The 24135-nt window shown below is 40.5% G+C and overlaps 1 protein-coding gene across 1 annotated transcript in view; it reads right to left on the minus strand.

Moving 5' to 3' along the window:
• Positions 1-24135, minus strand: part of ADAMTS6 (ADAM metallopeptidase with thrombospondin type 1 motif 6) — a 648820-nt gene that overhangs the window by 582509 nt on the left and 42176 nt on the right. The window contains exons 3-5 of the mRNA XM_030193183.1: positions 20943-21310; positions 16643-16811; positions 10557-10771 (exon numbers count right to left, since the gene is read on the minus strand). Coding sequence (XP_030049043.1) covers positions 10557-10771; positions 16643-16811; positions 20943-21310 — 752 coding nt within the window. The remainder of the gene's footprint in view (positions 1-10556; positions 10772-16642; positions 16812-20942; positions 21311-24135) is intronic.

Raw genomic sequence — 24135 nt, forward strand, 5'->3', positions numbered from 1 at the left:
GGACAGAAAACAGAGTGTAGGGTTAAATGACCATTTTTCTCAATGTAGGAGGGTGAACAATAGAGTGCCACAGGGACCTGTACTGGGATCGGTGCTATTTTACATTTACAAATGATCTAGAAATCGGAACGATGAGTGAGGTGATTAAATCTGCAGATGACACAAACTATTCGAAGTTGTTAATACATATGAAGACTGTGAAAAATTGTAGGAAGACCTTAGGAAATTGGAAGACTGGGCATCCAAATAACAGATGAAATTTAATGTAGATAAATGCAAAGTGATGCACATTGGAAAGAATAATCCAAATCATAGTTACCTGATGCTATGGGGTCAGCACCCCAAAAAAAAAAGCTCCAGGAGTCATTGTAGACAGTACGCTGAAATCTTCTGCCCAGTGTGCAGTGGCAGCCAAAAGCGCAAACAGGATGCTAGGAATTATTAGGAAAGGAATGGTAAATAAGACAGAGAATACTATAATGTCTCTGTATTGCTCCATGGTACGACCTCACCTGAGTATCACCTGAGTATTGCGTTCAGTTCTGGTCGTCTTATCTCAAAAAAGATATAGCGAAATTAGAAAAGGTTCAATGAAGAGCAACCAAAATGATAAAAAGTATGGAACTCCTCTCATATGAGGAAAAGCTAAAGACGTTAGGGCTCTTCAGCTTGGAAAAGAGACGATTGAGGGGAGATATGATTGAGGTCTACAAAATCCTGAGTGATGTAGAATGAGTAGAAGTGAATTGATTTTTTCACTCTTTCAAACAGTACAAAGAGTAGGCGATACTCAATGAAGTTGCATGGAAATACTTTTACAACAAATAGGAGGCAATATTTTTTCACTCAACAAATAGTTGGCAGAGGATGTGGTAACAGTGGTCAGTGTATCTGTATCTGAGTTTCAAAAAGGTTTGCACAAGTTCCTGGAAGAAAAATCTATATTCTGTTATGGAGAAAAAATAACAAAGACAGTGTGGATGGAGGAGAACGGGTGCAAGGGAGAGGTAGGGAGATGGTACTTGCTTTGGGGGGGAAAGAGAGAGACTGGACTGGAGGAAGGAAAGAGAGAGATGCTGGACCATGGAGGGAGGGGGAGAAGACCAGGGAGAGATGTGGCTCTGAGGTGGGGTCAGGCAAGGTGAGATAGGGATGGCACAAGATATGGGAAGAAGGGAAGACGCTGAACAGGGAAAGAGACAAGGACACAAAGAAGAGATCCTGGATAGGGAGGGACAGGGACACAGAGCGTCAATGATGGACAAGGAGAGGGTAGGGACAATAGAACACAAAGCGGCTATGCTGGAAAATGGGAGAGAGATAGGAACACAGGGGGCAATGCTGGAAAAGGGGGCAGATAGAAACACAGAGGGGGACAGATGCTGGAAAACAGCAGCGATGAGGACACAGAGAAGCAAATGCTGGAAGAGGGCAGATGCTGGAAAATGGGAGGGGATAGAGACACAGCAAGAGCAGATGCTGGAAAAGGGGAGAGATGGAGACACAGAGAGGGCAGATGCTGAACATGGGGGGGAGAGGGAAGGAGGATAGGGACACAAAAGGGATATGCTGGAGAGGATGAATAGAGCGCAGAGAGAAGAAGGATGGTGGATATGGAGAAAGAAGAAATGTCAAATAGACAGAACACCCTGCAAAAACAGGAAAAATACTGAGAAAAGCAGAGCAGAGACACTGGGACCAAAGTGAATGAAAAAAATAAAATGTTCAAACAACAAATGTAGAAAAAAGTATTTTATTTTGAATTTATTAATTGGAATATGTCAGTTTTTGGAAATGCACCTCTCTGATATCTAGCATTTTAGTTTCTTTTTCTCTTGTTTGTTGTATATGCTGAGTCTAATTTGTTGAGCTTCAAGTTCAGTTTTCTGTCTCCATATCTCTAGTACTAATCTGTGGTCCCTTGATTCATATTTGTTGAGGGTCTGTCTTCATTTTGTGTGTATGTCCAAGGTGCAGCATTCTGCTAGAATGCGCTACATATTTCTACACAGAAGCCACATGCTAGTGGAGGAGTAGCCTAGTGGTTAGTGAAGCGGCCTGAGAACCTAGGGAACTAGGTTTAATTCCCAACGCAGCTCTTTGTGACTCTGGGCAATTCACTTAATCCTCCGTTGCCCCAGGTACAAAATAAGTACTTGTACATAATATGTAAACTGCTTTGATTGTAACCAAAGAAAGGCAGTATATCAAGTCCCATCCCTTAGCATTAATCTGCACTTCCCAAACTGCAAAGGCCTAAAATACAAATTAATGCATGCGTCGAATTTCACCTACTTGAGTACACAGCTATGGAACGCACTGCCGCGCAACCTAAAAACGACTTATGAACTAACCAACTTCTGAAAACTACTGAAGACCCATCTCTTTAAAAAAGCATACCACAAAGATCAACAGATGTAAACATACACTACTCCTCCACAGATATTCAGAACTGCCTTATAATATCTGCTTGTTATATTGCTATCCTGTTATACCATTATCATGTTGCCACGATTCTTCTGTAAACTAAATGTCTATGTTTCTATTATATCTTCACCATTTATGATGTATTGTAAGCCACATTGAGCCTGCAAAAAGGTGGGGAAATGTGGGATACAAATGCAATAAATAAATAAATAAATAATAATCAGGTGGGATTTTAGAACATTTTACAGAACCTGATGTGTGTTGAGGTGGTTGGCTTTCAGTAGAATTGTGTCTGATCAGGTTTAAATTATAACACTGCCCTTTGATCATTATTTAAATACAATTAAATTGCTTCCATTGATGTTTATGTAGTTTACTGTTGGTATTGGTAAGTGCTTAAAATAATTCAGTTTAAAATATGTAACATGCCATGATACAAAAATCCATTTTTAGGTTCACATGAATGCATTACTTGTCAATAAAAGAAGCTAGCAGCCCTTCCTTAGGCCTCAGTCCCTTGGGAATTCAGAAAGTCACCTAAAGAAAACACATGATGGCAGAGGGAAAGAAACCCATCCAAACTCACTTACTACACGGAAAGCAATGAGCACAAATGCTCGCAGTCTAAGTAAAAAGGTACAAGATTTGCAAGCCCTGATGTTTGAGGAAAATTTGGATATTGTTACTATTACTGAGAAATGGTTCAATGATTCCCACGAATGGGATGCGACCATACCGGACTATAATCTTTTTAGGAAGGATAGGGAGGGCCTAAGAGGTGGAGGAGTGGTGCTGTATGTGAAAAACAGTATCAGAGCAGCTGAAATGCAGGGAACCTCGGGAAAGGAAGAGGCTATATGGATCGTCCTGGAAAGAGAAGATGGAAGTTTTATCTACACGAGTGTTATCTACAGATCTCTGGTACAAATGGAGAAGCTGGACAAGGATCTGATAGAAGATATCCATAAGCTTGGTATGAAAGGGGAGGTGCTATTGAACTTGCCTGATGTGCAGTGGAACGTCCCGTCGGCAGAATTGGAGAGAAATAGATGCCTGTCAATGTGCCTTACTCAGAAAAATGGTGACGGAACCACGACGAAAGGGTCAACTCTGGATCTAGTGCTCACAAATGGAGGAAGTGTTTCCAATGTCTGGGTGGATAGGCAATAGTAATCATCATGCACCTCAATGCAATGTCTTTTGTAATTCTGATACCCGGAAATGGCAACCGCTATTACGGCAAATGTAAGCCACATTGAGCCTTCAAATTGGTGGGAAAATGTGGGATACAAATGCTACAAATAAATAAATAAAAATAAAAAAAATCACATGATATGGTTTGATATAAGAGCGAAAGCGGAGTGCAAACGGAAAAAACTCAAAGTACTGGATTTCAAATGTACTGATTTTGGTAAAAATAAGGCAATACCTGAAGAAGGAGCTGATGGTATGTGCAGGCATAGGTGAAGTGGAAGTGCAGTGGTCCAAGCTGAAAGCTGTTTTAAATATGGCAACTGATCTTTATACAAGGAAAGTAAACAAAAACAAGAGAAACAGGAAGCCTATAAGGTTCTCCAAATGACTGAAAAAATAAGAGCAAAAGAAGCTTCATTCCAGAAATACAGAAGAACGCAACAAGAGGATCACGGAAAAGATTACCAGATTAAACTCAAAGAAGTGAAGAGGGAAATACAGCTAGCGAAAGCGCAGGCAGAGGAAAAAATGGATAAAGATGTAAAGAGAGGTGACAAGACCTTTTTCAGGTATTTTGGGGAAAGAAGAAAAGATAGCAATGGAATTGTTTTATGTTATGTCATCAAGGGTCTTATAACCCACCAAATTTTCCAAACAGAATTCAAGACGAGGTAACAAAATAAGTAAGACTGAAACATAAATCAGGATGTAACAAAATATCGAATTAATTAAAAAAGGAAAATTAAGTAAACTATCATACATCAATTATCCATTTTCAGAAAACAGATGTTTTCAACGACTTTCGGAATGCAAAAAGATTCATTAACGAACGTATCTGAATAGGTAACTTATTCCAAAGATGAATAGAAGAAAACCAAAATGAACCAGAAAATAATGCTTTGAAATAAATAAATTTAACAGACTGAAATACCAAAAGCAGAAAGTTACATGATCGAGACAAAGCAGAATTTTTCAAGATCTTGAAACTATCCAGAAAGCCTGTAGAGCAGGTACCATATAGAAACTTGAAAACAAGACATAATGAATTCTAGCTTGAAGCGGCAGCCAGTGCAGCCCAGCCAGCAAAGGAGATGCACTCTTATACCTAGAACAATGAAATATCAGTCTAGCTGCTGAATTCGGAATCATCTGAAGTTTAGTAAGCTGTTTAGTCATTATTCCTAAATACATGGAATTCCCATAGTCCAATAAAGAAAGAATTGACAAGTGAACTATTATTTTTAAATGATCATATAAAAATAAGAACAGGAGCAAGATGGTGCCCTGAAGAAAAACAGCTAAGCGGCTCTTTTTCCCACCTTCGTTCGTTTTCTTGCTTTCATTCCCTGTTTCCATGCCTAAGAGGAGGGGTAGGCAGCGTGTTGGCCCTGCAACACTAGCGATACCTGTGGTGGAACCCATGGACCGCTTCGCTGCATTCGGACGCTCTTTGGGCTCGGATTCCTTGCTGCTGGGGGGAGTGGTGGGAGGTGATCCGCCCCTTCAGCTTGAGGCTGAAATCTCTCTGAGCCCTGATGAATGGACACCTCCGCTCATGCCAGCGACGGAACCACGACGTGCAGGAGGCCCAGCGCACTGACCAGGAAGTGCTTTCTGTGGCGGGGTCAGGTCATGGTACAGGTTTGCCAGCTAACTACACTCAGGAAGCGGAGCAACAGGATAGAGTCAGCGTTCTGCAAGACTCTAAGGCTGCAGTGGAGAAACAACCGTCGGATGAAATACTGACTGAATCTGTCTTTCTTAGTAAGTCACTTTTGCCTTTAAAACCATCTACACCATTACTTTAGACTCTATTTGGGATGCACTTGTGGGGTTGGAAACCTCATTTTCTCAAAAATTAATGTCTGTGACTCAACAAACAAAGATTCCCTTAGAAAATATCTCTAGCCTGGAAACAAAAACAATAGAAATGGAAAAGAATATTGAAATTAATACTAGTAATATAGGTAGATTTCAACAAGTTCAAGCGAACTTGATTAATGAAAATTTGCAGTTACAATATAAGGTGGAAAACCTGGAAAATTAGCAAAGAGCTAAAACTTTGCGTTTGATAAACTTTCCTAGAGTGTTTTCTATTGCTCCTCTTATTACCTTTAAAAAATATCTATCAGAGATATTGAAGATCCCGGAACAAGCTTTTCCTCCAGTCTCCAAGATATACTATTTGTCATTATTTAAAAAGAAAGATACGAATCAACCTATAGCTGAAGGAGCTGATGTTTCGTTTGATGCTTTAAACCTTACACAATTCCTTGAAGAGGATGAGTTGGGCTCCAAACCAGCAACTTTAATAGTATCCTTTGTACTACAACCAGATCGAGACTGGATATTAAAACAATTTTTCCGGCATAGAGAAGAACTTTTTATGAATTGTAAGATTAGAATGTTTCCAGACATTGCTAGAGTAACTCAAAAGCGACGACAACTTTTTCTTAAACTTCGCCCTCGGGTCACACAAATGGGTGGTCTGTTTTGGTTGAATTTTCCTTGTAAATGTGTATTGAAAGTAAATTCGGTTAAATATGTTTTTATGATCCTACAACTTTAATTTCCTTCTTAGATTCCAAGACTGTCGTAACTCCAACTACGCATCCTATTGTAATATTTTCGTCCACTTCATAATTAATTTAGTCAGAGTTTTTCTTCTAAATGCTTAACTTAATTAAAAAAATCTATATTTCCTAGAATTGTACCTTGCTCTCTCTCATTATTTTGGACTATAGATTGGATAGATTATATATTGCATGTAGTAAATTTGAGTAATATGATGTTTAATATTACTAATTCTCTCTGTATCTTCTCATTATCAAGAATGTTCTTGATTAGTTTTTTGAAAGTTCAATTAAAAAAAAAAAATAAGAACATAGCAATTGCAACTGTTTAAGTTTAAAATAAGCTTTGATCTGTAATTCCATTGAAAGCAATGAGTCCAAAATTATATTGTAAGACTGAAAGGTGCTGAAAATGGCTATGTGGAGAGTGATGAAGATAAAGCGAAAGTGCTAAACAAATACTTCTCTTCGGTGTTCACAGAAGAAAATCCTGGAGAAAGATCGCAGTCAGCTGCGAGGGTATATCTGTGAAAGGAGTAGACATTGTGCCTTTGATTGAAGAAAGTGTTTATAAACAGCTTGAAAATCTGAAAGTGGACAAAGTTATGGGGCTGGATGGAATACATCCCAGGATACTGAGGAAGCTCAGAGAAGTCCTGGCAAGGTCACATCAAGATTAGGTATATGTAAGCAGGTACCCACTCACGCCTGTGTATGATGTAAGATAGAGCAGGATTCCGGGAAGCCAGATGTTGGCAGTCGTGGCAACTTCCCGGAAGCCAGCACACAGGAATGAGGGGCAAGCTACAGAAACTAACCACGTCTCCTGTCCTCAAAGGACGGGAGAGGAATTAAAACTAAATTTAAGATAGATTCCGAATTAGAGGGAGACTAATTAGAAGGTTAACCAAATATGTTTATTAGTTTTCCCCAAAATAATTAGAATACTTTTTAATTTCAAACGATTGCTAGTTTGTTAAAACTTAAACATTTAGAACCATACATCCATCTGACAATCAACATTTGAGGCTTTCTTTCCTTGCACAGGTGGAACTAACAGACCTAAATACACAGCATCAGATAAGTATCATTCTTGTTCCCATCTACTATTACTATAAATTAGACATCACTGTTATTTGTTTGTCCCCTTGTTATCAGCAAGAATTTGATACTTTGTGGTTCTGTTTTTCTTTTCCAGATTCCCTTTGGATCCGAACTCCCTCTCAGGTAAGTATTTATTTATAATATATTTTTCAGTTACTTATCCGTTCTCCTTTTCTCTCTCTCTCTCTCTCTGATTTCACTGCAGTTTCACTCATCTCCTCCGATGCACATTCTCTTCCTCCTGCACCTCTCTTAATTAAATCAAATGGAGAAAAACCCTAACTCCTTATTCTAGACATGTAGCACTATGCTGGGTGTCACTTAAATGCTTTTCAAAACACTGGGTCCATAAACTCTTATAAATAAAAGATAAACAAACAGCCCCTCACTTCCAGGCCTATTCTTACACTGGTATTCCCTGTCCTGGAAGGGTATGTTTAGGGAAAACACTCACCACATCCAATCCAATTTTCTGACTTCCGGATGCTAAACACACATTACTAGGGTTACCATATGGCTCCAGAAAAAGGAGGACGGATTGAGCCAGCCGGGTTTTACTTCCATTGCTTTCCAAAGCAATGGAAGTAAAACCCGGCTGGCTCAATTACTTCCATTGAAAGCAATGGAAGTAAAACCCGGCTGGCTCAATCCGTCCTCCTTTTTCTGGAGCCATATGGTAACCCTACACATTACCATCTATTCCTCCTTCCAAACAGTGTTAGAACCTTGTTTTCTTGCAACCAACTCTCTTTCCCACCGCCTATTACTTCACTAGTACTCCCTGTACTCAGACACTCTTCAGCACACATCCACACTCTTCAACAGGCTTCACCCTTCTGGCAACTGCCAGCTACTCCGTCTCCTAGGAAACGGAACCTCCGGCTGGATCAGCAGCGCTGCCTCTTACAGTGTTCACGGGACAGCAGCTGCCCACAGAAAAACCCAGTGCTGCTTCCTGCAGTGCTCCTCCTGCCTTCAGATAGGTAAGAATATTTTTTTTAATTCTTTTTAAAATTTAAACCCCAGGTTACATATACATATGAAGTATCACATCATACTTTATGTAATAAAGTATGATGTAATGAGTTTATCTTGCTAGGCAGACTGGATGGACTGTACAGGTCTTTATCTGCCATCATCTACTATGTTACTATATGTTATTATATTACCAGTATGCCAAATTTTGCACCAATACAAAAACCTCACTCATTGGCTCTCAATCTCACTCTGGGATGGGCTACCATTGGCATTTCTTCACTCTGATCCAGCATCTTTCCACGCACGACATGGCACTCCATAGCACCCCACCCAGAGATATTTTTTTAAATTATAGATTTTTTTCACCTACCCCACATTAACATCTCTCCTACTCAGTGGCATCCCAGCATCTGCCCGTCCATCGCTGAACTCTGTCCCTCCCTGGTGTACCCTACAGGCGTCCCCGGCCTCTGCAGTGATTTAATTATTGCTGCCTGCGCCGGCTCTGCAGACTTCCATTGGCTGGGTCCCAACAGACAGGAAATGATGAAAGTGAGGACGGGACCCAGCTGATGGACGCCTGCAGAGCTGCGCAGGCAGTAATAATTAAATCATTGCAGGTGCCAGGTACGCCTGTAAGGTACACCAGGGAGAGAAGGGGTTCAGTGATAGGTGGGCAGATGCCAGGACACCGCGGTGGAGGAGAGATGTTGATGTGTGGTGCTGCTGCTGGATGGGCCTGTGCCCACCCAGGCCCACCCGTAGCTACGCCACTGCCCCAGCCACCAACCCCACTGCTGCTAGTGAAAAAAAGGCAATACAACCCCCACCAGCTGAAGACTTCATCCAGCGCTGTTCACTGTGCCAGACATAAGGGGAAGAGAGAGCAAAGCTGGCAATGCGGCGGAGCTGGAGACCAGTGCTGGACGAAGTCTTCAGCTGGCAGAGGTTGGGGACCCCTGCAAGCCAAGGTATTTAAGGCAGCGATGCTTTAGCTGGCGGGGGTTGGGGACCCTTGCCAGCCAAGATGTACAGCGGTGGAGGGGACAGTGGATGGGGTGCTGGTGGGGTGGTGACCAAAATGTGCCCTCCCCACCTTGGGCTCTGGCCCCCTCCCACCTCGAGGTCTGGCTATGCCCCTGCTTGACAGTGGCTCCGTGCCTTTATGCTGAATTTGTTTGGGCAGGAAGTGACTTGGCTGGCAGGGGGTTGAGGAAGTTGTGCCACCGGACCAGAGGTAGGGGAGAATTCATATAAGTTTGCCTAGGGCCCCATAGGTGGGTAAAGTGACCCTGATGAAACTATCAAGAAGGATGGATGATGCAGTGTTGGAGAAATTTCATGTGATGTGGATAACTCTTGTTCTGTTCAGAAGGAGGGATCAGGAGAGGATCTCTTTCTCTGTGCCACTGTTTAAGTGTAGAACAATCCCCTGTAGTAACCAACTAAAAGTCAAAGAGCTGCTTAGCACAAGGGATTTTGGGACATGTAGTGCATAATAAAACTTTTACAACTAGTTGGAGGCAGATGTTAAATTTTTACCTGTTGCCAGATCCATGGTAAATAGCGGGCATGGAGAGCATACCCATCATTTTCATGCAGGTAGTCACTAATTTTAGCCCTTATTCACTAAAGCACGTAAGGTAAGTGGTATTTTTAGCATGCAAAAAGGGTCCTTACTATGCATGCATGCCTAAGCCCAATGTGAGGTCATGTGGCAATTGCCTCAGACTACATGCCTGATTATAGACTAAGCAGAAGGCAGTGATCCTTTAAATGCATTATCCTTGTGCAATGACCATGGTCTACAGTGAGCCAGTGAACCATCCACTGAAAAATCTTTTATTTTTATTCGTATCAAAGAGCAAGTCCGAACATCAAAAGACGAGATTTCCAATTGCTGTTATCCTATGTTGTTACTTTGCAATGCTGATGTACTTTTAGCAGCATGAACATTTAATAAAAATTAAGTTTAAAAAATGCTTAGACTTCCTAACAAGGGGATGAAAGTGACTATTTACTTTGTAATGGTAATAAACAGGGAATCAATGCATAGTTTTAAAAGTCCGTAACACATTCAATAACTGAAAAGAAAAACAAAATTGGGTACTTTTCATTTCTCTATTTAATCATTATTTGCATTTCAGGTTGTGCAGGTTGTGCAAAAGAAAACAGGATGAAATTGCTATCTCGACTTTGAAAAATATCTAGGAGTTTTTCATTGTTTACACTGAAAAGAAAGCTCTTTATTTTAATGTTAGGATGAGGGGTCAAACTTACAATATTCATGACGCTCAAAATGTAATGTTCAATGTCTTTACGGCCATGGTATCCCACCATCATTTTGTCTGCCACTACCAGCGTCTCCACAAATCGCTCAATGCTTACTGATCTCCTCTGCCGGTGGGAACTGCCAACTGTCTCATTCATTGCTAGCGACGCTGGAAAGGCAGGTGTATCACTCAGCCTCCAAAATCTCCTGCTTCTTGTGAGGTCTTCTAGGAATCAAAATAATTATCCACTTTAGGTGGGTCACCAGTTAATCCTCTTCAAATACAGCTGCTTTTCTAGACAGGATTCTCTCAAAGCACTTAAGATATAAAGGTTACATTAGGGAGATCATTAAACTTTGCTCTATAAACACTTCTTTCTTGAAAACTTTTTCACATGCTAATCATTAACCCTTTCATTCTACAACCTGGTACCTACTGTTAGGCGCCAAGTTCGCGCATAATTAATAGTAGCGCTTATGTGCATCAGAGGAGCCAATAATTTCTATTTACACATGCAAGGTGCTAGGCACTACTCTATAAGGTATGTGCTAAAGTCCCTTATCCCCAAAATTCTATATATGGCACCAAAAGTTAGACGCACAGTTACAGAATAGGGCAAGTTACATAGGGGCCCTTTAACTAAGCCGCATAGGCATCTATGCGTGCCCAACGCGCGTCAATTCGGAACTACCCCCCAGTTACTGTGTGGCCCGGGCAGTAATTTCATTTTTTACGTACGCCCACTGTGCACGCCAGAAAGTTTCCGTATGCGCGCTGACAATTACCGCCTGATTAACACGTGAGACCTTACCACTAAGTCAATGGGTGGTGGTAAGGTCTCAGGCCCAAAATGGACACGGGCCAATTTTTATTTTACCGCACGTCCATTTTCAGCTAACAAAAAAAAGGCCTTTTTGCAGGTGCGCTGAAAAATTAACCTGCGTACGTCCAATGCTCTTGTCTACACCAGCGCAGGCCACTTTTCAGCACACCTTAGTAAAACCTTACTAACCTGGCCCAAATCAGCACCTAATTGGTGATAAAGACCAATAATTGCCATTAACAAGCACTAATTGGTTTTAATTTGCAGTTGCATGTAACACACTTATGCTTCTATTCCATACACAGACTTCCAGATACTATATATCGCGCCAAGTATTCCACATTAAAAGCTAAGCATATTCCATAACAATGCGCATAATTTAATTGTCTTAACAAGTTAATCAGCATTGATAACAGCACCTAACAAGCAATAATGAGCACTAATTGGCAATAATTAGAATTTATGCACACAACTCGCTAAGCATATTCTGTAATGAACTGCGCCTAAATTCTAATGCATGCAGTTCAAAAGGGGTGTGGTTATAGGCGTGGAAATGGGCATTTTGTGGACGTTCCAAAATTTACATGTGAAGTTATAGAATATGGCCCAGCGAGCATAAATCTACACCTAGGGATTTACGTCAAATTTTCATTGGTGTAAATGGAAGCATGTAGTTTTAGGCGCCTGGATATCAAGTAAGCTTATTCTATATATCGCACCTAAATCTAGGTGCCGCTTATAGAATACACTTGGCCAGAATTGTTTACCGCGCAGATTTTTTATGTGCCTTATACAGAATCTGGCCCAATGCACCTAATTGCTGTCACACACAAATCTAAAGGGGGCATTACCATTGGAGGGGCATGGGCATAGGCGCCCCGTATAAGAGACTTGGGGAGGCTAAGCCTCCCCAGCCCAGCTGTGACCTTCCCCGCCTGCCTCTTGTCCCGATAAGCCAAGACTCCCGTCCCGCTGGATTCTTCCGCTGCTTCTCTTGAGCAGCGGCAGGAACAAGCACTGCGTTGAGCAAGCCACTGCCGCTGCTTCTGTGAACAACCATCATTAGAACAAAAGAAGCGCGGGGCCGCAGCGCTGTCAACTCTGCCCCCACTGACGTCATTTTCCCATTCCGGAAGCAGAGGACCGGCACAGCCGACAGCGCATGCCTGAAGGATGCTGCGGCTCCGCGCTTCTTTTTGTTCTTGTGCTGTAAAGAGGCCCGCCCCGGAGGGAGAGAAAATGGCTGCAAATGGTAAGCACTATAAATTAATCACAGGATCCGGAGAGTTAATTGGTGTGACCTCATTCCTTTCCTGTCAGGGACTACCTATGTGCTAGCAAATTGCAATGTGTGAAAGAAAAAGAAGCAGGTCTTGTTATATGGTCTCGAGAAAGCACCTGCATGAAATTGCTAAATGTTACAAGGCATGAAACTTGTATACATAAGCTCTCTCATCCTTTCACCTCAGAGCTACCAGAAAAAGAAAATGTGATTTTAAGTTGAATAAATTTCCTCTTTGGTGAGCAGTTTATAGAATCTACTTCCTGTAAGATTGACTTTGCAGCACTGGACATCTTCTGAGAGAAATGTAAACAATTCCATATGCACAGCAGGCATGAGTAGATACTGGGATTGAATGTATCACTGAGTAAGGTTGGTTGTGTAGATGGGGAGAAGACTGAACATGAATGGGTGCAAGATTCATTCTTTTAAGCTCCCATCCCCCAGTTTCTATATGTTAAAATGCAGATGGTTACATGTGAAAGAAAAGTGAAGGGTAAGCTTCCAAGATCATTTCTCCCTGGAATGTGTTGGCCACAACATTTTTGCAGTAGTCAGTTTTTATCCACAATGTATGTACCACACTATCTCATTGTTTCATACACAGAGACACACACTGGAGAGGTTTTATTATAACTGGCATTGTATATCATCTTTTATCTATGTAAGGGAAGTGACTGAGGACGCTGGAGGAGAGAGAGAGAACGTGGAAAAGTGCAGGGGAGAGCCAGGGACATGCAAAAGAGCAGGGAAGAGCCAGAGAGACGATGCTGGATGGAAGAGGGGTACAGAGAGAGAGATGAGTGGAAATGGGGAGAGAAAGAGGGGACATGAGCAAGAGAGAGAGAAGCTGCAGGGGAGAAACTGGGGGAGACCCTAGCTGTCAGACGAATAGAAAAACTAAATGATCAGACAACAAAGGTAGAAAAAAGTATTTTATTCAGAATTTATTAACTGGAATATGTCAGCTTTTGGAAATGTGCATCTGTGATATTTTGCATGTAAGTTTCAATTTTTCTAGTATTGCTGCATGCTGAGTCTGACGTCTGGAGGTAACTTTCCAGTTCAGTATTTTGCCTTCATATCTGTTGTGTCATGTGTTTTTCATGTGTGATCAAGGTGCAGTATTCTGCTAGTGTGTAGTATTATTTGCAACCCTTTTTGTTTTGTTTTTGTTTCATTAGGTTGTGTACTGGTGTTTTAGAGCCCGGTGTAATTATAGTGCTGCCTTTCCACGCATAAGGTTGTAGCTCGTCCTGTCCTTGGAATTAGTGCTGTTATGGTTTGATAAGGTTATGAGTGCGTTTTTGCACAAGTTTGTGTATAGTGTTTTGCAGTGGAGACATTGTATGTTGGCCTTACTGAGGTGGCACCAAAACATCAGAAAGGGTGTGGAGCCTAAATCATGACACACTACCTCTTGAAGGATCTACATATGGTCATTAATAAAAGGAGCTCATTGTGAACACTATCCACCCTAAAAGGGTGTTTTGTGGCTCTACATGAGAATTGTGATATTATGATCCCTTGTTTCATATTGTTGACGGTCTGTATTTTCCATATGGGTGGTATATTGGTGTATTAGGGTCTGCCTAGTGTTATGGTACAGTAAGGTTCTGAGTGTGTTTTTGCACAAATTTGTGCATAGTGTTTTACAGTTGAGTGATTGTGGTTAGTGTATGCTTTGAGTAACCACTTTATTCTTTGACATACAATACATATCTAATATCTAAATTTAATAAAAGGTATTTTATTTTTACTAATTATTTTTTCTGTGTTGTCAATTGTGGATATAAGCTCTACCCCAGGCTCCACCCCTAACCCCGCCCCCTTTAGCCTCCCCAAACAGTTGGGCCACCGACCGCCTATGGGCATGGGTGGGTCAGGGGCATTTCAACTATTACTGTATTTACACACCCAGCTGCCGCATTTAGGCATCACCATTTATGCCAGTCATAAGAGATCGCGCCTATGTAAGTTTCCAGAGAACACCCAAACCTTTGAATCAAGAAAGAAGACCTGCCTTCTATTGAAATATAAGTTTATTACATGGAGGTAAATTCTCTAAACGTCACTGAGATTGAGATGCCAGGATGATGCAGTCTAAACGCAAATTCTATAACAGCAACTGTGCATGCAACTGCCGTTACAGGATACTAGTGTAAGTCCTCAATAGCTGGCATAAATGCTCATGCCTAACAGTAGGCAGTTACAACCCATGCGCCTAGCATGCCCCTAACCTACCCATGCCCATCCAAGGTACACCTTGAAGTTGCATGATCTAGAATTTGAGCAAACAAGAAGGCAACCAGTCCACAGCCATTCTTGGCCAGTTAAAGAGTCTTGAATATCAGGGGAATAGTGCATAATTTCTTTAGTGCAACTATTAAAGGGTGAGAACATGGAAGGAGCATGTGGGGGGGGGGCGGTTAGGGGCATACCTAGCACTCAGTTATGAGCCAGTTATGAGCCTCAATGACAGAAGCCATTAAGCTACCGTAGGCATGCAACTGTGGACTTATACTAGGATTCTATAATGGTGTGTGATTGCCATTATAGAATTTGCACTTAGCTCATACACTTTAGGTGCCTAATTTTAGGCAACATTTTGAGAACAACCCCATAGTGTCCTCTCAACAGATAGATTATCTAGATCAGTGTTTCCCCAAGTCCAGTCCTGGAATACCCCCTGCCAGTCAGGTTTTCAGGATATCCACAATGAATATGCATGGAAGAGATTTGCAAATAATAGAGGCAGTGTATGTCAATCAAATGTATGCTGAGATCAGTGCCAACTAAGCATATTCTATAATCAGTGCCTAGATTTAGGCGTTGATTCTAGAATACACTTATTAATATTTCAGTGCCTAAATCTCCATTTACACCAAAGAAAACATGATGTAAATTCCAGGACCAATAAAGATATTAAACAATTCATGAGAGCATTGGGTATTTTGTTTGCTTCTTATAATGTCACATGAAGACACAGTAAGGTGGGGAGAAAGGAGAGAAGGAATAGAGAAAGATAGGCATTGGGGGCTAAGAGAAGAGAAAGAACTAGGAGTGTCATTTGCTAATAAATTATTTTTGGTTAATTATCCATTAGTGGTTATGCAAAATCCTGATCTTTTCTAGATATAGAATACATCAGAAGTTTGCTGAGATTGCATCTCAGAACAGCCAAAATGGCAATATAGAAAAAAAAATAATCTGAAAGGATATCCAGCATCATATCATATGTATGAAACAGACACATCTTTAATTGCCATCATTTATATATCCGGTGGCTTCCATTGTAGTATAATAAGCCTACCTCGAGTATCCTCATTAGCCTGAAACTTCTACTTTTTCTTTTTTTCTTTTTTCGTGTCGCTTTATAATATTCTATTTAAAAGGTACACTTATCTGCTGCTTCCCATATAGGACTTCCGGTACGCCCTACAGCGAGCTCCCGTTTCGCCACCAGCTTCATAAGGAGCAGTACCGTTTCAAATTTGAGACCTTCCTATACTTTCAAACTTGCAGCGTCAAGTTTGAAAGTATAGGAAGGTCTCAAATTTGAAACGGTACTGCTCCTTATGAAGCTGGTGGCGAAACGGGAGCTCGCTGTAGGGCGTACCGGAAGTCCTATATGGGAAGCAGCAGATAAGTGTACCTTTTAAATAGAATATTATAAAGCGACACGAAAAAAGAAAAAAAGAAAAAGTAGAAGTTTCAGGCTAATGAGGATACTCGAGGTAGGCTTATTATACTACAATGGAAGCCACCGGTTAGAGTCAGTGAGCTACATATTTTATGATTCGCTCACTGAGTGTCTGAAGCCGATTCTCCTACGATTAGAAAAACAGAGGGATGTTGTCTTGCTGTACACAGTAGACTTGAGAAAAGAAAATAAGCAAGTTCCATTACTTTATTTAATCATCATTTATATATGTAATATAATACAGAACACTACAGTGCTATTTAAAAAGAGTACAAATTTATTTACCTGTAACATCACAGTGGGAGAGACTGGTTGAGTATATTTGATGCACAGCGGACTTTTTGTAAATAACATGAGGATGACCATTTTCTTTATTGAAATAATTGGAATTGTCAGTTGTGTTGTTTAAAGGCTCAATAAAGTACTCTTCATCTTCTGTAACAATAACGCCATGCTTGTTCAGAAAAAATAAAAAGAAAACATTATTGAGAAGAAGGCAACGAAAAGATGTTAGGGCTGGCTTCTAGTTTACTTGTGATGCTAGAGAAATAAAGGTCAACAATAATTTGTGGGTGATACATTTTTAATGGACTAACAATACATTTTGGAGATCTTAGAAAGATTAGGTGATCTTTGCATTGTAAAGAACCAATTTACACCTGTAAATAGCCACATCTACGTAGCAATTTTAGAAAAGTCACTACTTACACACATAGATAGATAGATAGATAGATAGATAGATAGATAGATAGATAGATAGATAGATCAATCTATCTATATATATCTATATATCTATATCTATATCTATATCTATATATATATATATAGATATATATATAAAGAGAGAGAGAGAGAGAAAGAGAGAGAGAGATATCTATCTATATATATATATATATATATAAAGAGAGAGAGAGAGAGAAAGAGAGAGAGAGATATCTATCTATCTATCTATCTATCTATCTATCTATCTATATATATATATATATATATATATATATATATATATATATACATATACACACACACACACATACACACACACACATGTGCCATAGAACGATTTCAAGGAGGCCTGTTCTAGCCATGGTTTGTGTGGCCCTTCCTAATATACATGTATTTTCTAAAACAACTGAAAATGTTGCCATTTGTACCTCAGGTTTGGAGGAATGATTTAGCTAGCAATCGTACTCACCTGTCTAGCATTTGGAACCACCTCAAAAAGCCAAAAGTTTGAGTTATGGAACTTGACATTTTAATTGGCTCCTCCATGACATGAAGATTTGTAAAATCTGCCATTTGCTCATCTAAGTGACAGAAACTACATGTGCAGCCCTGAATGCTGCTGATTTTTTTTTCTTTTAACAGTTTCTTTGTAAAATGGCTGCATGCACTGCAAGCAGAACTCTTTCCTACACACTCATTGTGGGGATCCTGAAAACCCAACTAGCTAGGGGTTTCTCAAAGGCTGGGTTAGGATCCACTGTTCTATGTATTTTACCAAATGTTCCGGGTTCAATGAGGCTTTTGTAAAATATTCAACAAATTGTGAATGTCCAGACTTGGAGGTCCATTTTCTTACCTAGATGACCTCTGCACAATCAGGCTTCATAACTAGCACTCTACATCAGATAAATGCTCAGGCTCAGGCTTTGATTCCCTCAAAAATTGGCAATTGTAATTCCCTTTATTTGGGCCTATCTTCTAAATCTTATTTCAGAATACTGTTGCTTGATTACTTTTTCATAATACTAAGTTTGATCATGTTACTCCTTTGATAAAGGCCCTTCACTGGTTACCAGTTAAGGCCACAATTCAATTTAAATCTCTGTTTGGTTTTTAAGACCATGAATGGTCTTTGCCCTGAATATCCTTCTTCTTTAGTTGCTGTACAACCTTCTAAAATCACAACTACGCAAATTCATGTTAATAAGTTACAGTTTCCTTTCTTTCTTAAACTTAGGTTAGCCTCATCTACTAAGAGACTTTTTGCTTTTGCAGCAGTTCCTATTCAGAATGCTTTGTCTTTTGAAATTAGACTGAACTTTTCTGAAGTTTTGTAAACTACTTAAGTTTTGGTTGTTTACTAAATTCTTTTCTTAAATTTGTATTTTGATGTTCTCTGAATTAGTTTTTTACTGTTGTATGATTTATTTTTTGTCTTATGAATTTGTATTTTAATTTCATAATTGTTCTACTACGTTGTAAATAGTTCTACCTTTTGATTTGATATGGTATATAATGATTTTGTACGTTACGTTATCATGAATTCTCAGAATTCTCTCGATGTTATGAGGAAATCACAAAGCCATGGATTTGTCCAACAACTGCAGAAATGAATGATCAAGTTGGCCCTATAACTGTGACCTTCAATCATTTTTAACCTTTGTCATTTTAAAATAGAAACAATTGGGAAGAAAGTTGATAAACAGTCTAGTATCTTTGGCAACTCTGTACTTACTCATTTGATCTTTTTAAGATAATGGCAGAAGTCTTATAGATAAGAATTTTTCCCCATTTCTCCCATGAGTTTGTTCTCTGTGATCCAAATAGATAAAAACTGATTGACAGAGAGTTTACTCAATGGAAGCTGATTTTACTGACTGGAAATTTACAAGGACAACTATAAGAGTTTGCCTTAGAAAATAAAAGGATTTGGATTTAGCTCATGCCTTTTCCAATAGTAGCTCAAGGCAAGTTACATTCAGTTACAGCAGATATTTATTCCCCTGTGCCCAGAGGGCTTACAATCTGAGGCAACGGAGGTTTATAAACTTTCTTCTTTAAAGTGATAAATGTTAAAAATAATTGAACATCACAGTTAAGGCAAAATGCCAGGCTTTGCTATGCTTGAGAGTCTTGACCAGACTTTCTGGCTTTTACACTTACCGCGTCTTTTAAAGACAGCATTCCCATTGACCAGCATAGGTCACATTTGATTGTAACCTCTCAGACAGACCCCTGAGGCAGGCATTTTGCCAAAACACAGTGCTGTGACGGGTCTGTTCAAGAATAAAGTTTTTCTTCTTATTTAGTCGTCCTCCTGTTATTTTCTTGGAAGTGCCTTGCTGGCTATACTGCTCTTTTTCTGCAGGCAAATAACCTGACATATCCAGTAGATGCCTAAGCAGCCAGATGATTCATTACATATAACTGGCTACAGGTGTGAAGGGCAATTCTACATGCATAAGTGCCCTAAGCACTGTTCTATAAGAGCACACGTAGTTGCTATGGTACACAATTGCAAGGAGGTATACATGTGGGCAGAGCATGGGCAGGGCTCCATGTTGCGTGTGTAACTTACAGAATACAGTTAAGTTATGCTTGCCCTTATTGCTTAATGCAACCATTCCCAACCCAGTCCTCGGGGCACACCTAGTCCCATTGGGTTTTCAGGATATCTACAATGAATATGCATGAGCTAGATTTGCATGCACTGCTTCAATTACATGCAAATCTAACTCATGAATCCTCATTGTGAATATTATGAAAACCCGATGGGACTAGGTGTGCCCCGAGGACTGGGCTGGGAATGGCTGGTTTATCGTTTATCAAAACTTACTATACTGCCCGATTTGGAAATCAAATCAAAGCTATTTACAATGAAATTAAAAAGGCAGTAAGAAAAAGAAAGGAACTCCAGTAAAAGTGGTAAAGGCACAATCATTCAAAGAATCAGTTAATTATGTATATCTGCATTGTGGTTTCCCTGCTCCAGGCCACTGTTTCCCCTAAACTGAGTGGGAGTCCTCCACCTATAGTTCTGCCAGTGGGGGGGGGGGGGCGCTGTTTCACTACCACATTTTCAATAGTGAGGGACAGACAAACTTTGCAGGACTCCAGGGAACCTGCCTGTCCCTAGTAATTAAAAATACAAAATTGAAGCACCACATCTGTTGAAGGACTCCCACAGCTTAGAGGGAACAGTCTCCAGCCCCACCCCCTTCCCGCCATTAATAATCTATGGCTGGTACAACTGTGGGGGCCTACGCCTGGAATAAACTTCCTGAGCCCCTACGTCTTGCCCCATCCTTGGCCACCTTTAAATCTAGACTGAAAGTCCACCTCTTTAACATTGCTTTTGACTCGTAACCACTTGTAACCACTCGCCTCCACCTACCCTCCTCTCCTCCTTCCTGTACACATTAATTGATTTGATTTGCTTACTTTATTTCTTGTCTATTAGATTGTAAGCTCTTTGAGCAGGGACTGTCTTTCTTCTATGTTTGTGCAGCGCTGCATACGCCTTGTAGCGCTATAGAAATGCTAAATAGTAGTAGTAGTAAATGTAAGGCCCACTGATGGTGGGTTATGCTAGTATTCTGTAGCAGTATCTGAGCACCCAAAGACAGTTACAGAGTAGGTGCTCAACGCACTGCATCGGAGCACCCAAAAGGAGGAGCCCACTTACAGAATTTCCATCTTAAGAGTTTACTGCATTTCAAGTGCTTGGATTTCTATCTCAGTTCCTTCTGTAGATCTCATATCAACACAGAATTTGTTTCTATGCACTCTGAGGTAAAACACCAGATGATGTGGCATAAAACACCATTTGCTCATTAAACATTAAAACAGAAAGTATACTCACCAAGCCATTACAGTTGCTCAAAGCCACTCTAGTTGTCCTATCTTGGTCCTGCAAGTATCCTATGTAATGACAGTTGTTTATAAAATTGTGTTTCCATTCTGGTCCACCTCTCCTCCAGTATTCTACTGTAAAGTGTTTGGAAACCAAATCTGTGTTCAAAGTCAGGTTTAAATAAAAGTGCTTGCCATAGGCAGAGAGTTTAAAAAATAATTTAGATGTGGCCTGTTCTTGGTCAATAGGGTCTGTACTCCTTCTCCTCCTCCTTGGGTGCTGATCATTTTTCACAGTAAAGCTGAGGAAGGCTCCATGTTGATCAACTCTTACTGGCACTGTTAGTTGATAGTGTTTAAGATAAGATAGGAATTCCTCTTTGTATGTAGGTCAGACCAGAAGGTGAGTGGAAAAGAAAAGGAAAAGAAAATATAACAGAACATAGCAAACTGATCACCAAATTCTTGACAAAAATGACATGCTTTGTTACCCATTTACATTATGAATGGCTTGAGTTCTTATACATTAGATTTTGCAAAGCACAAAACAATTTTTAATCAAATTTTACATTTGGGTCCATCTATTGAAAAGGATTTTTATATGGTTAATTCTTCTCTGTACAAAACCCTGGTGTCTTTCCTTGATTCCAAACTATCATTCTGTATCTCATTTTTTAGAGGGTATCAAGCAGGGCAATTACTCTACAAGGGGACTCCTTCTCAAAGCTGACTGTCACTGAGGCAGAGCTTCAGGGTACTTGGCATCGGCTAAGTCTAATCCTTAGTTTCTGTCCTAGGCCTCAGCGTGGAATAGAAAAAAAGATGTGAATTGCCAATGGCAATGTTGAGAAAAATAATATATTCACCACATTATTTAAAATAGGCCCGACACAGCCGTGTTTCGCCCTCCTAATGGGCTGCGTCAGGGGCTAGCATATAACAACCCAATGGTGCAGTAAAACCAATTCTACCTACTGGACTAAAACAACTCCTTTCAGATTCACCATGAAATGCTGCTGCTGCTTCTCAGGAGAGGAGTTGTTTTAGTCCAGTAGGTAGGACTGGTTTTACTGCACCACTGAATTGTTATAAGCTAGCCCCTGACGCAGCCCTGTAGGAAGGCGAAACGCGGCTGTGTCGGGCCTATTTTAAATAATGTGGGGAATAAATTATTTTTTTCAACATTGCCATTGGCAATTCACATCTTTCTTTCTATTCCGTGCTGGATCTTGAGAATCGCCTGCCTATTTGCTTTCCTAGGCCTCAGCGTATCTGACTCCAGATCAGCAATAACACCTATGTCCATCTGTTTTTTAGTCTTGCTTTCAATTCTCCAGAATGTAATTATTGCAGCTCTCTTTTCTATGGATGCTAACAAGCATTTATCGGTACTAACTGGCACTAATTAGGATTTACGTGCATTACTCGCTAAGCGTATTCTATAAAGCAATGCATGTAAATCAGATCTCTAAGATCTCAAAAGGCAGTGTAGCCATGGGAGGGACATGTATGGGTCATGGGCGTTCCTAAAATTTATGCAGTTATAGAAAATGCCCAATCCGCACCTAAATTAGCTGCGCACTTTTACACCAGGTTTTAGTTGGCGTAAATGGCCATGACTAAATTTAGTCACAGGAACGGCACTACACATATGGTATAAGCCATGCATAACTTTAGGTGAGATTTATAGAACAGTGCTAAGCTTAGGGGGTTTTTGTGCCATATTTAGAATGCAGTCCATAATCCTCTCCCCCCAATAATATCTAGGTGGGAGCATCTACACTAACCACAGGGTGTGTAAGTGATCGCACCTTAAATGTAGGTGTGTTCTCTGCCACTTGCACTGGATTCTATACAGAAAAGTAGGCGTCTACTTTTCTTTATAGAAAAGACTTAATAGGCACCTGCCTACCCTCTTATGCTAGGTGCCCTGCTGCTGCATTACCCTCCACATATTTAACTTTTAATGGCTACATAAGAAAAATAATACAATCACATCCATGAGCAAAAAAAGTGTTAAACTGAACAAAAAAACGACCATAGACCCATGTACAAAAGAACTATTGGGGAAATGTCCTTTGTCTGGATTCAAATTCATGACCAAACAGTAGAGATAAAGAGAGGCCATCAGTTCAGAATCAGCTTTAGCAGATGTATTTATATTTGTAACTCATTTATGACTGAAATAAAAAAAGATAAAACAAAGGGGGAAATGGAGATTCAAAGGCTTCCATTATTTCTCTTATTTACATAACATTTTTAACCAAAATACCAGACGAGGCTTTGTACTGACTGAGCTATCAAAAGAATCTAATCATTAAGGGGGTCCTTTTACCAAGATGTTGTAAAAAGGGCCCTGCCTTAGTGGTGGGGGCTGTTTTTCCCGCGCGCCAGGGCCCTTTATACCGTAGCAGGTAAAATGCCCCCTCCCCCCAAAAAACACAAAATGGCCATGCTGTAAGATTACACTTATTGTGTGGCCATGCGGGAGAAAGCACTTACCACCACCCATTGAGGTGCCGAGGATCAGAAGCCCCGTACTGTTCCAAAAAGCACTCTAAAAATAATGCTGGAACAGTGAGGGGCTATAATGCCCCTATGATCAAAGCTGACAGCATGCAAATTTATATGTGCTATTAGCTCTGATCATAGGGGTACTTCTGTGGGAGGACTGTGCCTTGGTCTGCGAGAGGATTGGGTCTGGGCATGTGCCCAAGGCATAATCCTCCTGCAGAAGTTGTTTGACAGGTCCAGGCTGTCAAAGAAAGCCCTGACCTGTCAAACAGCAGAAGAGGTTTGACAGGTTTGGGATTTTCTCCTGTCAAATCTAAGCTTCCCCCCCCCCCCCCCCCCCCCCCCCCCAAACACAAGGCCTGGAGGTCTGGTGAATTTAAGTGCAGAGTGAATGCACTTGTAAGTCAATAAGATGAGTTTGAACTGTATGCAGAAATGGATAGGGAGACAATGAAGTAACTGGAGGACAGGGGCTAATATGAGCATAGTGACACCGGCGGAATATAAGTGATGCGTGATGCAGCAGAATTTTGAACCGATTGAAGGGGAGAGAAATGGTGTTACAAGCCTTCATTCACAACTGAAGGAGTAGCCTAATAGTTAGTGCAGCTGGCTTTGATCCTGACACCCTGAGTTCAATTCCCACTGCAGCTCCTTGTGACTTTGGGCAAGTCACTTAACCCTCCATT

This window comes from Microcaecilia unicolor, chromosome 2, assembly GCF_901765095.1.
Source record: "Microcaecilia unicolor chromosome 2, aMicUni1.1, whole genome shotgun sequence".
Classification (NCBI taxonomy): Eukaryota; Metazoa; Chordata; class Amphibia; order Gymnophiona; family Siphonopidae; genus Microcaecilia; species Microcaecilia unicolor.